This window comes from Gossypium hirsutum, chromosome D06 (genome assembly GCF_007990345.1).
Source record: "Gossypium hirsutum isolate 1008001.06 chromosome D06, Gossypium_hirsutum_v2.1, whole genome shotgun sequence".
Classification (NCBI taxonomy): Eukaryota; Viridiplantae; Streptophyta; class Magnoliopsida; order Malvales; family Malvaceae; genus Gossypium; species Gossypium hirsutum.
This window is the reverse complement of record NC_053442.1, coordinates 9,821,012-9,832,434: the sequence shown is the minus strand read 5'-3', so window position 1 is coordinate 9,832,434 and position 11,423 is coordinate 9,821,012. Positions and strand designations below refer to the sequence as shown.

General features: G+C 31.9%; 1 protein-coding gene across 1 annotated transcript; it reads left to right on the top strand.

Moving 5' to 3' along the window:
* Positions 1–1,531: 1,531 nt before the first annotated feature.
* On the top strand, positions 1,532–3,821 carry LOC107901216 (strigolactone esterase D14). The gene is made up of 2 exons (XM_016827125.2): positions 1,532–2,150; positions 3,170–3,821. Exons 1-2 carry the CDS (start codon positions 1,558–1,560, stop codon positions 3,603–3,605), a joined length of 1,029 nt encoding a protein of 342 aa, XP_016682614.2. The 5' UTR covers positions 1,532–1,557; the 3' UTR covers positions 3,606–3,821.
* Positions 3,822–11,423: the final 7,602 nt, after the last annotated feature.

Here is an 11,423-nt window from a genome sequence, read left to right as displayed (position 1 = left end):
CTCACACAATTTTATTAAACATCATACACTTTTTAACTAAAATAAACAAAATTAATAACTTTTTTATTGTAATCAGAGTATCTATCGTTAATAACAGTAATTAATTTTTTTTATCTCGGGTGTTTTTCAAAAAAATAAACGGTTGATTATAAAATATATTTCATTTCCTGTAAACGAGAATCAAACCCCCAACAATATAGGTAAAAGATAAAGTGAATATCCATCGTATCACACCTCATTGTTAACAAAAATAATAATAATTTAAATTCACATATTAATAAATAAAAAAGAATAAGGTGGGAATTAAAAAGAGAGGGAGAACGTGGTGGGGGCGGAGGAAATTTAATGGGAGAAAAAAGGTAGGGCTTGGACTTATCGCCAAACTCTTCCTCACTCGCTCACTCACGCCATCAACGAATATAATATTATCCAAATTCTAATGTCCAGACACACTACACGACAAACGTCTCCTTTTTAACCTAACTCCACTTCACCTGTCTTATTCCTTTCCTATGTATGTGGTCCCCCCCCCCCACCAAGGCGGCAATTGCCCTCATCCCATTTTTTTTTAATTTCATTATAATATCGTTTACGTAGTACGACTTATAAAATAATATACTCCATTAATATTTTGTATTTCTAATAATAACCCTAGCTTCTTCTTCTTCTTCTTCTTCATTTTCATCTTAACCTGTCAGAAACGGAAACCTCAATTTTTTGACCATTTTAGTTTATTTTATTTTATTTTCGCATGAGAAAAGCTTGGAAGAAATCTAATGCAAATTCCATGTTTTTCTTTTCCTTTGAATTTTTGAGGAATGTTTAGGACATAAAACAGCAACAAATTAGATATATGCAATAAAATCCACAAAACATGTCGGTGGATATGGCCTCCTTTTGGCGGCCGCAAACAAGAACAGAAAATGGTTCACAAACACAAGAAATAGATCACTAGAGTAGGTATATGTATATGAGGGAATGATATAAATAATACATAAATGCTATATATAGGTTCTTTTTAATGTTATTAATACTATGTTTAGACAGTACAACAAGACATGAATTTAATTATTGGTGATATAATACAACATGAATTCTTTAGGAGTGGGTATATTATATTTTGGTTTTCATGAAGAAGCAAACCCTTCCTTCTCTCGTGTGACTGCAAGCAAGCATTTATCCCAGAAAGAAAGTCAAATGAACAAATTTAGTAAGTTTTTAAAGCCACCAATTGCTGAATTTTGAAGCTAAGCTGATGCCGAGATTGACTCCTCTTGGTTGAATTTCATACCCATTTTGTTTATCACCGCCATTACATTAAATAACACTACATCATTACCCTGCAGTAAAAAAGCTTGAACTTGTCATTTCATTAATTTAAATTGAATGCCCCCATACTTATTTAAAATAGAAAAAGGCTGAAGTTGGATTGAACCACCCCCTCAAAAAAACCAACCATTCATTTAATTATCTTGGTGGGGTTTTGATGATGGATTAAGACTTCAACTGCACCTCTCAGCTAAAGCAAATACGTTGTTTTCTCCTATATATAAAAAAATGGTCGTAATCTATATAAAAATGTTAAAATACAATGCGACTATTCGAATAGAACCGAACCCGAAATGTATCCGAATTCGAAATAAATCCTGTGAGGCTGTGACTTTTCTATATAACCAAACCCGGACCAACAGGACGCACCACCAAAAAACAGCTTTAGCTCTCCTTCTCTCTCTCTTTTTGTTCTCTCGCTTAAGCCTGTGGAAGATGGTGGCGTTAGAAAGGAGCCTAGAAGCAGCCATGAATGCGAGGATAATAGGGAGTGGGAGTGAGACGATGGTGCTAGCACATGGGTTTGGAGGAGACCAATCTGTGTGGGACAAAGTCCTCCCTTGCTTGACAAAGCATTACCAGGTTGTCCTTTTTGACTGGACTTTTTCAGGGGCTGTAAAAGATCCCAACCTCTTCGATCCTTTGAAATACTCTTCTTATGATGCCTTTGCTGATGACTTGATTGCTCTTTTGGATGAGCTTCACTTGGAATCCTCCCTCGTCTTTGTCGGTCACTCCATGTCTGGTATGATCGGATGCATTGCTTCCATTGAAAGACCTCAACTTTTTAACAGGCTTATACTTGTTGCTGCTTCTCCTAGGTATTTTTTTTTATTTCCTTTTCTTACTTGTGCTATATCTTTAATTTTATAGATTCAAACCCCAAACCCATACAATTATTAAATATCTTTAATTCTGGCACATACTTCTTCTAAATATTCTTTCAACCTGGAGTTTAGTTGATATTCAATCATTCGTCACTTCATATATGATTAAGTACAAATTTGTATACTTTTTATCAAAAAATAATCCTCCTTTTTCATCCAATTTGTATACTTTTTTGGGTAATTTATAGAAGAAGTGAATCTATTTACCAATTTAACCTATATGTGTATATGTATATATAAAGAAATTGGATAATGGGAGAGTAGATGTGAAAATTAAATCAACCTAACGGCAAAATATGTGGACAGGAGGATCTGGGTCGGTTATCATAGACAGTGCTGTGTTCTTTGTCTTGTACTTTATATTGTGTGGATGATTCAACTTTATATATATACTCAATTATTTCAGTATCTCTCTATTTCTATGCTCAATTATATTACTTTCTGATTAAATAACAAATCCAATCTTATCTTATTTTCTGCTTTCTTCTTCTTTGACATTTTCTTATTACAAGCCAAAACCAACTTTTTAGTTCTATATTTTTTATTATTATCTTTTAATTTCTATAGAAAAACATTATATATGACAATCTTGTTGTTGTCGGCCGAAAACATGAAATTTGGTTCGCTTGTTAGATGTTATATGTACTCATCTATATATTATTATAATCCAAAGTCCTAATTTAGTTATACTTTTTTTAGGGTATTTATGCCTTTTCCATAAAGCTAAATTATATATATGTAATAAGACTTAAACCCAAGACTATATAATTTATAAAACATTAAATACGTTTCTTTTTTAAAATAATTTATTGAAATGATGACTAAAAACCTTAAAATGATCGAGTACATTCACTTAACAAAGCGAATTGGTGTTTCCGATATTTGCAATGTTTAATTTTGCAGGTATATGTATGGTTTCATGTAATTGTCTCATACTACCAAGTAATTTGCAGGTATATCAACATAGATGATTACGAAGGTGGATTCGACGATGCAACAATCGACGGCATCATATCGAGCATCGAATCCGACTATGAAAACTGGACATCAAATTTCGCACTACTCGTCGTCGACAATTCAGACCCGATATCGGTCAACAACCTTGCAAAATGCTTGAAGAGGATGAGGCATGAATTTGCAGTCCCTTTAGCCAAAACAGTGTTTCGCAGCGACGAAAGGGACATCCTAGACAAGGTAACCACACCATGCACCATTATCCAGACCACAAATGACATTGTCGTGCCGGGTTCAGTTGCCGACTACATGCACAAGAAGATCAAAGGGAAATCAACGGTTGAGATTGTCAACACCAATGGTCATTTCCCTCAGCTGACAGCACATCTTGAGTTCCTTGCTGTGCTTGCTGGAGTTTTAGGCTTTGAAATTTGAACCAAAAAATAAAAGATAACGTCAGAAATAAATATATGGTCATTGGAATATATACATATTTATGGCTTTTAACATGTGTGCGTGTGGGGTTGGCCTTTGTAGAGTATATCTAGATTTTTTTTTTAGCAATATTAGTTTGGTCTTTATTTTAGTGTTATTGTTGTACTTTTCTTCTTCTTCCTCTTCTTTTGGCTAAGCAATATACTTGGGAAACAATTAATGGTGTTTTTGTTTTTTTCATTATTAGATTTTTGTTTTGAGGAAAAAAAATTAAATATAAACATAAGAGAATGTTTTGGTACATTCAGCATTGGATCTCTTAAACTATTTAAAAAGTTTTTAAACTTTATAGTTTTACTTAAGTTTTTTATTATTTTTTATTGTACTTAAAAAAGATATTATATTTTAATTTGCATTCAAATAAGCATTTATATGAAATAAAATATTTATTTAAATTACTTGTTTAAATAAAATTTAAAAGTGAATGACTTCCATATAAAAAAAATTAATGTCTATTTGCAAGGTTGAGACCTTATATTCTTAAATATTCAAATTCGAGTCCTATTATAAGTAATTTTGTAATTTTATTTTAGATTTTATAGTTCGTAAGACTTATTCGAATGTATTTCAGATTTCAGATTTCAGATTTTAAATATATCATTTGTGATTGTACTAATAAGTATAGTTGTAAAACTTCCTTAAAAAATTAAAGATTTGCAGCTTTTTAAAGAGCAAATTTGAGTGTAACAAATATGTAGTGATTTAAACAAATTTTAGGATTTTTTTTATCATTTTAACATAAAATAAAACAAGGATTCAGTTGATATTAGCAAAAACAATTTACTAATTTATATGTTTTATGTGAAATATTGTGGTTATTATTAGTTAAGAAAATGTTGGGATGTAGAGGAGCCACTAAGAAATTGGACCTAAAATTTTTAATAAAAAATCTTATAATAAGAATTCAAATCTATATAAAAAGAAAAAGAAAACGGATAGGATAGGATAGCAAGAATATTGTAACCCTAAACCTTAATTTAAACCAATGGATTAAAATTACTATTGAATTACAATAATATTGTAACCCTAAACCTTAATTTAAACCAACCTTCTTTTATAGTAATCTAGTTTACAAAGATAAAGGTATAAGATAAATTTCTTTTGTTTTTTTAATAGAAATACTCACTAAAATGTTAAATTTTCAACATGGAAACCTGATGGCAATTCATGTGTATTTCATGTTAAATTTTTTATTTTTGAATAATTTTATAAATTTTAAATTATTAGTCAACATGACATATAAAACAAACAGTGTCATGTTAAGATTAAGTACACGTGAATTGTCATGTGAGTTATCATGCCAACATCGTTGAAGAATTAATTTTTTTAGTCAATATTTTTATTAAGAAATTAATTTAAATATTTCTAAAATATTAATGAACAAATGTAGATATTCACTAAGATTCAATTCTGAACTTGAATGGGCTGTGCAGCCAAAATTATCCACTCAGCCAAAATGATAAAAGAATATGGCCCAAAATAATCCACCCACAATATCGAACTGAACCGGAAGGTCTTCAAGACTAGCAGGAGGGAAAAAAGGAATTTGTAATTGATTGATACATGCGCTATGGAATTGGATAGTTAAATTGTATCATTTTTTCTCTTTGGTACTTAATTTCTTGTTTCATTATATTTTTTTACTTTTGAAACTAACGGAGTTAAAAGGAAAAGTTTTAATCAATCAAAATGTGGTACATTACATATCAAATGTTGACCATTGATGTAACTGTTGATCAGTCAAAATTTTAAAAAATATATAAAGTTATTAAATATTATTTTAAAATTATAAAAAAAACATAAAATTTATTTTTAAAATGTAAAAATATTTTAACATAATTAAAAATTGGTAGAATTTATTAAAAATTACAAAATTAGTTAAAAGCCAAATTTTTCGAGTTATTTCCACAAAAATCAAAGCTCTTCTTTTTGAAGGCAAAATGAAACAAAAAAAGACTAAAAGAATATATTAAACCCCATGGTTAGAAAATCTTCAATTTTATCCTTTTTGGAAGTAAAAAGTTCTTTTCTTTTCTTTTCTTTTTTTTGTAGTTTGCGAGGTTTTCTTGTTGCATAAGTCGACGGAACTTAGCCTGAGCCTCCTTCTCAGCATACTATGGATAAAGTTGTTTTTTCAACTCCTTTTAGAACTCTTCCCGAGCTCTAATTGCGATCTCACCTTGTGTCTCATCTGTGGGCCTACAATGCCACCACAAAAGAACGACATTAGTAAAATAAATTGCAGTTGCATTTACCTTAGTGGCATCATCCTTAGTGCCAATTGTACGAAAGTATTGTTCCATCCCTTATAGAAAGTTGTCCACGTCCCTCGCGGACATCATCCCCTTAAAGTCTTTCAACTTGGGGATATCCATTTTACGTTGCTTAGGGATCGAAACCAACATCCCTTTACCCACAACAGCTCTACACATAACGAGCTCACCCTCGAGGCCCTTAAAGTCTTTCAACTTGGGGATATCCATTTTATGTTGCTTAGGGATCGAAACCAATATCCCTTTACCCACAATAGCTCTACACATAACGAGCTCACCCTCGAGGCCCTCAATTTTCGACATCATGACATCAATTTCCTCTTTCAAAGCCACAATTATAGCTTCGAGAGCATAATTCCTCTTAGTCATCTTCTTTGTCTGATTATCCATAGCAGTATTTAGGGCCCTTTTCATCACATTCAGATTGGAACTGAGAGCCTTTGCAACATATTCCTTGAGTTGCTCTTTCATTGAGTCCAACTCATCGGCGCATCCCTCAACAACCTCAAATGTTTCCTTATACCACTCATGGATTCCTCCAAATTAGTCACTCGACCTTCCAAAGTTGACAAAATATCCCTCGATCTGCTATTTTTCCTGTCTCTCTCACAGGTCTCCCTTGGCTCAATCTACTTATCAACTCCTTTCTTCATCTCAACTGGTGCCTTCGAACCTTGACTCTAATACCAACTATCATAAGCTAGAACTTACGTCTGGCAAACAACACGGCCTTAAGCGATTTCTTTGCTTCAAATTCTCCTAAGTCGACTTATCTCTCAAAAGATGAGAATTCTCAAGGGAAATCCTCTAAGGCATTAAAATAAAGCGAAAGCAAACTCAAAAGACAAAGAAGCAACAAGCTAATAGAAATGTTTGAGTAAATGCTCTCAAATATATTCAATAACTATAAATGGGATGATTACAAATGAGAAATTTTTTATTTATAGTTGAGCTCTCATAGATCCAACGGTACAGTTTAAATTACATCGATGATCAAGATTAAAACTTATCTATAAGATGAGAGTCCTAAGAGATTTAAATTCTATACAATCTTATCCCTTAGGATTTACAATATTTAACATGGTAACTCTAGTTTTATTGAAGTGTTTTATAGGGCCACAAAGGCTTCAAGTAGATGAGTTTCTCCATGTGTTACACAAATCAAGCCAATTCAAGTGAGTTAAATGAGCCACATTTAATTAGTTGACCTCCATGAGACATTCTGTGTGCATCACAGGCTTTGAATTGCGGCCTGTGATAATTGGAGCAGGTTAGATTAATCATTATTTTTAAACAAACCTTTATTTGTAAAAATGCCCACATTTGTAAAATTTATTTGTATATAAAATTATGTGAACAATTTTCTCTCTTTTTAAATTATTGTTTATAAAGATACGTTGAAAATTTTATATCATAATTTTAATATGAAAACATATTTTGAATAATATGACCAACTCATGCATTGCATGGGTATGAAAACTACTATTAATATAGAGGCATAGCCAAAAAGAGGCCGACAGGGTCTTTCCCCCTTCCCCCTTCCTTTTTTTAGAGTAAAAGGCCATAAAGTTCATGCATTCATTCATTCATAACTTGAAGCACGCAAGACCATGAATAGAGGCGGGTAATCCAGAACAAACGTGAGAGTAACCTCACACTCTAAGCCCACACCCCATTGGTTAAAGGGTATAACAACTTTTTTTAGTCTCTTTGAAAACTAATTATTCAATTTAATATTTTTTAGCTCTTTAATTATATGAAAAAAAATTGTTTTTGACCATTCTTAAAAATTAATAATTAATTTTCAACCATTTTGACACAAATAATTTTAGCTTTGGCCCTTCCAAAATTTTTTAATTCCATTTTGACCTTCAAATACAAAATTTTTAACTTCGCCATTGATTATATATTACAAAGGTTTTAGGCTTTTAATGTTTTAACACTATACAAATTTGACATGTGGCAAGAAAAGAAAGAAAACATTTGTGGAGGGAAAATTGCAACATAAACCCCTTTGTATTTTTATGTACTTTTTAACGACGTTTTGCAAGTTATATTTTCATAATAAGCCCTTAAATTTTGCTTGTATCCAATAATTCAATTTACAATTTTACATAATAAGTCACATTAGATTTTAAAATAGTTTTAAAAAGATCTTTTTAAGTTCTTAAGTTTATCATTATTTTACAAATTAAATACACTATTAAGATTGAAATAGATATTTAAAAATATAAATAATGTTACAATAAATTATTTAGTGGCCACAATATTTAAATTTAATTAATAATCTACATTCACTAATTAATAATTAAAATCAAGTTAGAAATTATATAAAAATATAATTTCATACAATACATATACTATTATAATATTTATATTTTAAAATAATTTTAAAATATTATTTATTTAAATTTAGTTTAATATAAGTTATCATGTTTTTAAAATTAAGTTTTATATTTTAATTTCGTAACCATACATTATTAATGAAACGATACAAAATTTAAGAAATAATTAAATGTAATTTAATTAATACATACAATCAACCCATACATAGCACGGGTAAGTTGGTTAAGCCCAACGAACCTTGCACCATGGTATAGTGGTGAACTTGTATAGGGTAACCTTTGTTGAACGTAAGTGAGATGCACATAAAAGTTCAGAATCATTGATTACCCAACTATCTTAAAAGATCATATCTTAATACGTCATATCATCGTCAGTACAAAAGAACAAAGAATGATCTCATTGTCAGCCGTCTCTAAACACGTAGACAATCACGTCCCTTGGTATAAAAAAACCCATAGTAAAAGTTGAAGACACCAAATCTCATTCCATACTCCATCTTTATCACCCCAAAATAAAGGACACCACAACTGTCTTCAATGACTCTCCGCACTCTCCGCCTTATCTGAAGGTGAACCATAGTACAAATCATCATTTGAGGCTCTTGTTAATCCCACTAGTTAACAAAAATCAATAATTTTTATATAAATATAAGATTATGCATATATAAATGTTCTTTATCATATCAATATTTTCGCATGTTATTGAAATATGCATGGATATATTAAATACAGTAAAAATATAAAATTAAAATTAATTATAATTCTATCCATAATTAAGTTAAACAAACTATAAACAAATTGTCACAAATATATGCTTAGTAAGTTTTTAAGCTTAAAATATATTTTAAAATAAAGACACATTTTAATAACATTGATTAAATTAAATTTATATTTTTTTCAAATATCATTAATTTATTTCTCAAATCATTAATTAATTTAAACAAAAATAAAAATTATAAAAATATTATAATATTAATACATAAATAATTCGTGCATCACACGAGAATTCAGACCAATTTTATATTTAAATGAATATTTATTTATTTTTAAAATTTTAATTACAATTTTAATAATTATTTAAAAATAAAATAATACATCAAACATATAATAGATAATTAATTTTTTTTAAAAAAAATTGATAACAAAAGAAGACTCAAGTCTTAAGGCTTAGAACTCAACGAAGGAGCAAGAAATGCAACAGTCTTGTCCTTCTCTAAAAGATCCAGAACTTGCATCGGTGGAGTGGAAAAAAGAATAGTATGTTGAACATGAGGACTAACAAGTCATACTAAGCAATCTGCTATCAAATTCACCTCCTTGCTAATATGTTGGACCACCATGGTCCAATCCCTTAAACAAAGGCTCCTCATGTCAGCAACAATTGGAAGAAGAAAACCATCACTTGAGCCATGTAGAACCATATTCACCATATCAAGATAGTCACTCTCTACCTGAACTTTCTTATATCCATGCTCCCATGCAATTCTAAGCCCGTTGTACGTTGCCTATGCTTCAGCTTGCACAACTGAACGTTCACCGAAGCATCGACCATACCCAAGGATCCAGGTCCCGTTTTCATCTCTTAATAGACCTCCTCCAGCTGCTTTTTCCACCATGCTCTGCACAGGACCATCACAATTAACTTTGATCCATCCGGGGTTTGGTAATGCCTAATGATTAACCCTTGGGCTAGACTTGCAACCATGACTCCTTGTATGAGAACCATAACACCTAGCCCGGGCCAAACTAGTGAGAATAATGTTATAGGCAGAACAGTTGGCACCATTAAATATAAAGCCATTCCTGCTCTTCCACAACTTCCAGCACACCATGCCAAAAATTGAACTCCAAAGAGGAATATTAAACCGCCAATTCGCAGAGCTCCCAATATTAGAGACCAGGCAGGATCGAAGATGCTGATTGAAAAAAAAAAAAAGAAAAAGAATGAGCATTATGGGGAATAAGATTTAATCCAAACTGCCTTAGCGATGGAGCAATCCCTTATGATATGGATGCAATTCTCGGTCAAAGCACCACACAAGGAACAAGAGGGGTTGTCAGCCAATCCTCGCCTAACCCTCTACTCATTTGTTAATAACCGATTATCAAGAACTAGCCACAGGAAGTTCTGAACCCCATGAGGACCTTTAAGCTTCCAGATAAGTGATCAAGCTGAAGCGAAATTGTTGTATCAGAAATTGAAAACTTGCCAGTTAGTGACCAGCGCTAACCACAACAATCGTGTCCCGTAGATAACCTGCGAAGATAAGAGCTAGCAATATGAGAAAGCGTTTCTTGGGGAAGAAGATGAGCTGATAAGTTCCAAGCCTGGTTGTCGTTAGAATCAACCATATCCTTCACCTTACCCTCAATAATTGACTCCATACTTTGAACCACATGTGTAAACAAGGGCCAACTTTCGGGATCCAGTTGTCACTCCAAAACTTGACTATCTAACCATCACCAATGCACCAAAAAACACCATTACGAACATCATTCCACACCTCAGACAAAGCTCTCCAAACATGTGAGCATCTCGCGCAAGATTTATTTTCGGACAATCTTCCCTCACTTCGTATTTCCCTCAAAGGACACGCACCCAAATTTTCAACTGTTGAGAAACAATTTGGTATTTGAGTTTAAGGAGAAAGGATTTATTCCAAAAGCGCGCAGACTTAAGACCTAAACCCCCATTCCCAGTAGGCATTCACACTTACTCTCATATGATGAGAGGTAATTTCCCACACTCCAATGTAGAGCCCCAAATAAAATTCCGCGCTATCTTCTCATTTTGTAGACAAATACTCAGTGGAGTAGAGGAAGTTTGCATAAAGGAATTTGGTATAAAAAGTAACGCAGATTGCGTAAGAGCTACGTGCATTGGCAACCCAATTATTAAGCTTATTATGAACCTATAACGTTTCCTTCTTGACCCTCGAATGGAAAAGAGGCATTCCCAAATACCTTTCAAATCCAAAAATATATATATTCAAATAACTGAAGTAAACCAAGCTAATCCAAACTCAACTTAAAATAATCATAAAAGGAATCCGATGAGAGCCCACCCAAACATGCGGTTTGCCAGCTCTATTTAGCGCTTTTTAAGATTAATAGTCAAATTAAAAAAAAAAGGTAAAAAA

What these genes read in the sequence shown, in the direction of transcription:
- LOC107901216 (XM_016827125.2), top strand. Translation starts at nt 1,558, where the DNA reads ATGGTCGTAATCTATATAAAAATGTTAAAATACAATGCGACTATTCGA. An exon ending in CTTGTTGCTGCTTCTCCTAG is followed by an intron (nt 2,151 to 3,169) that starts GTATTTTTTTTT and finishes AGTAATTTGCAG; the next exon opens with GTATATCAACATAGATGATT.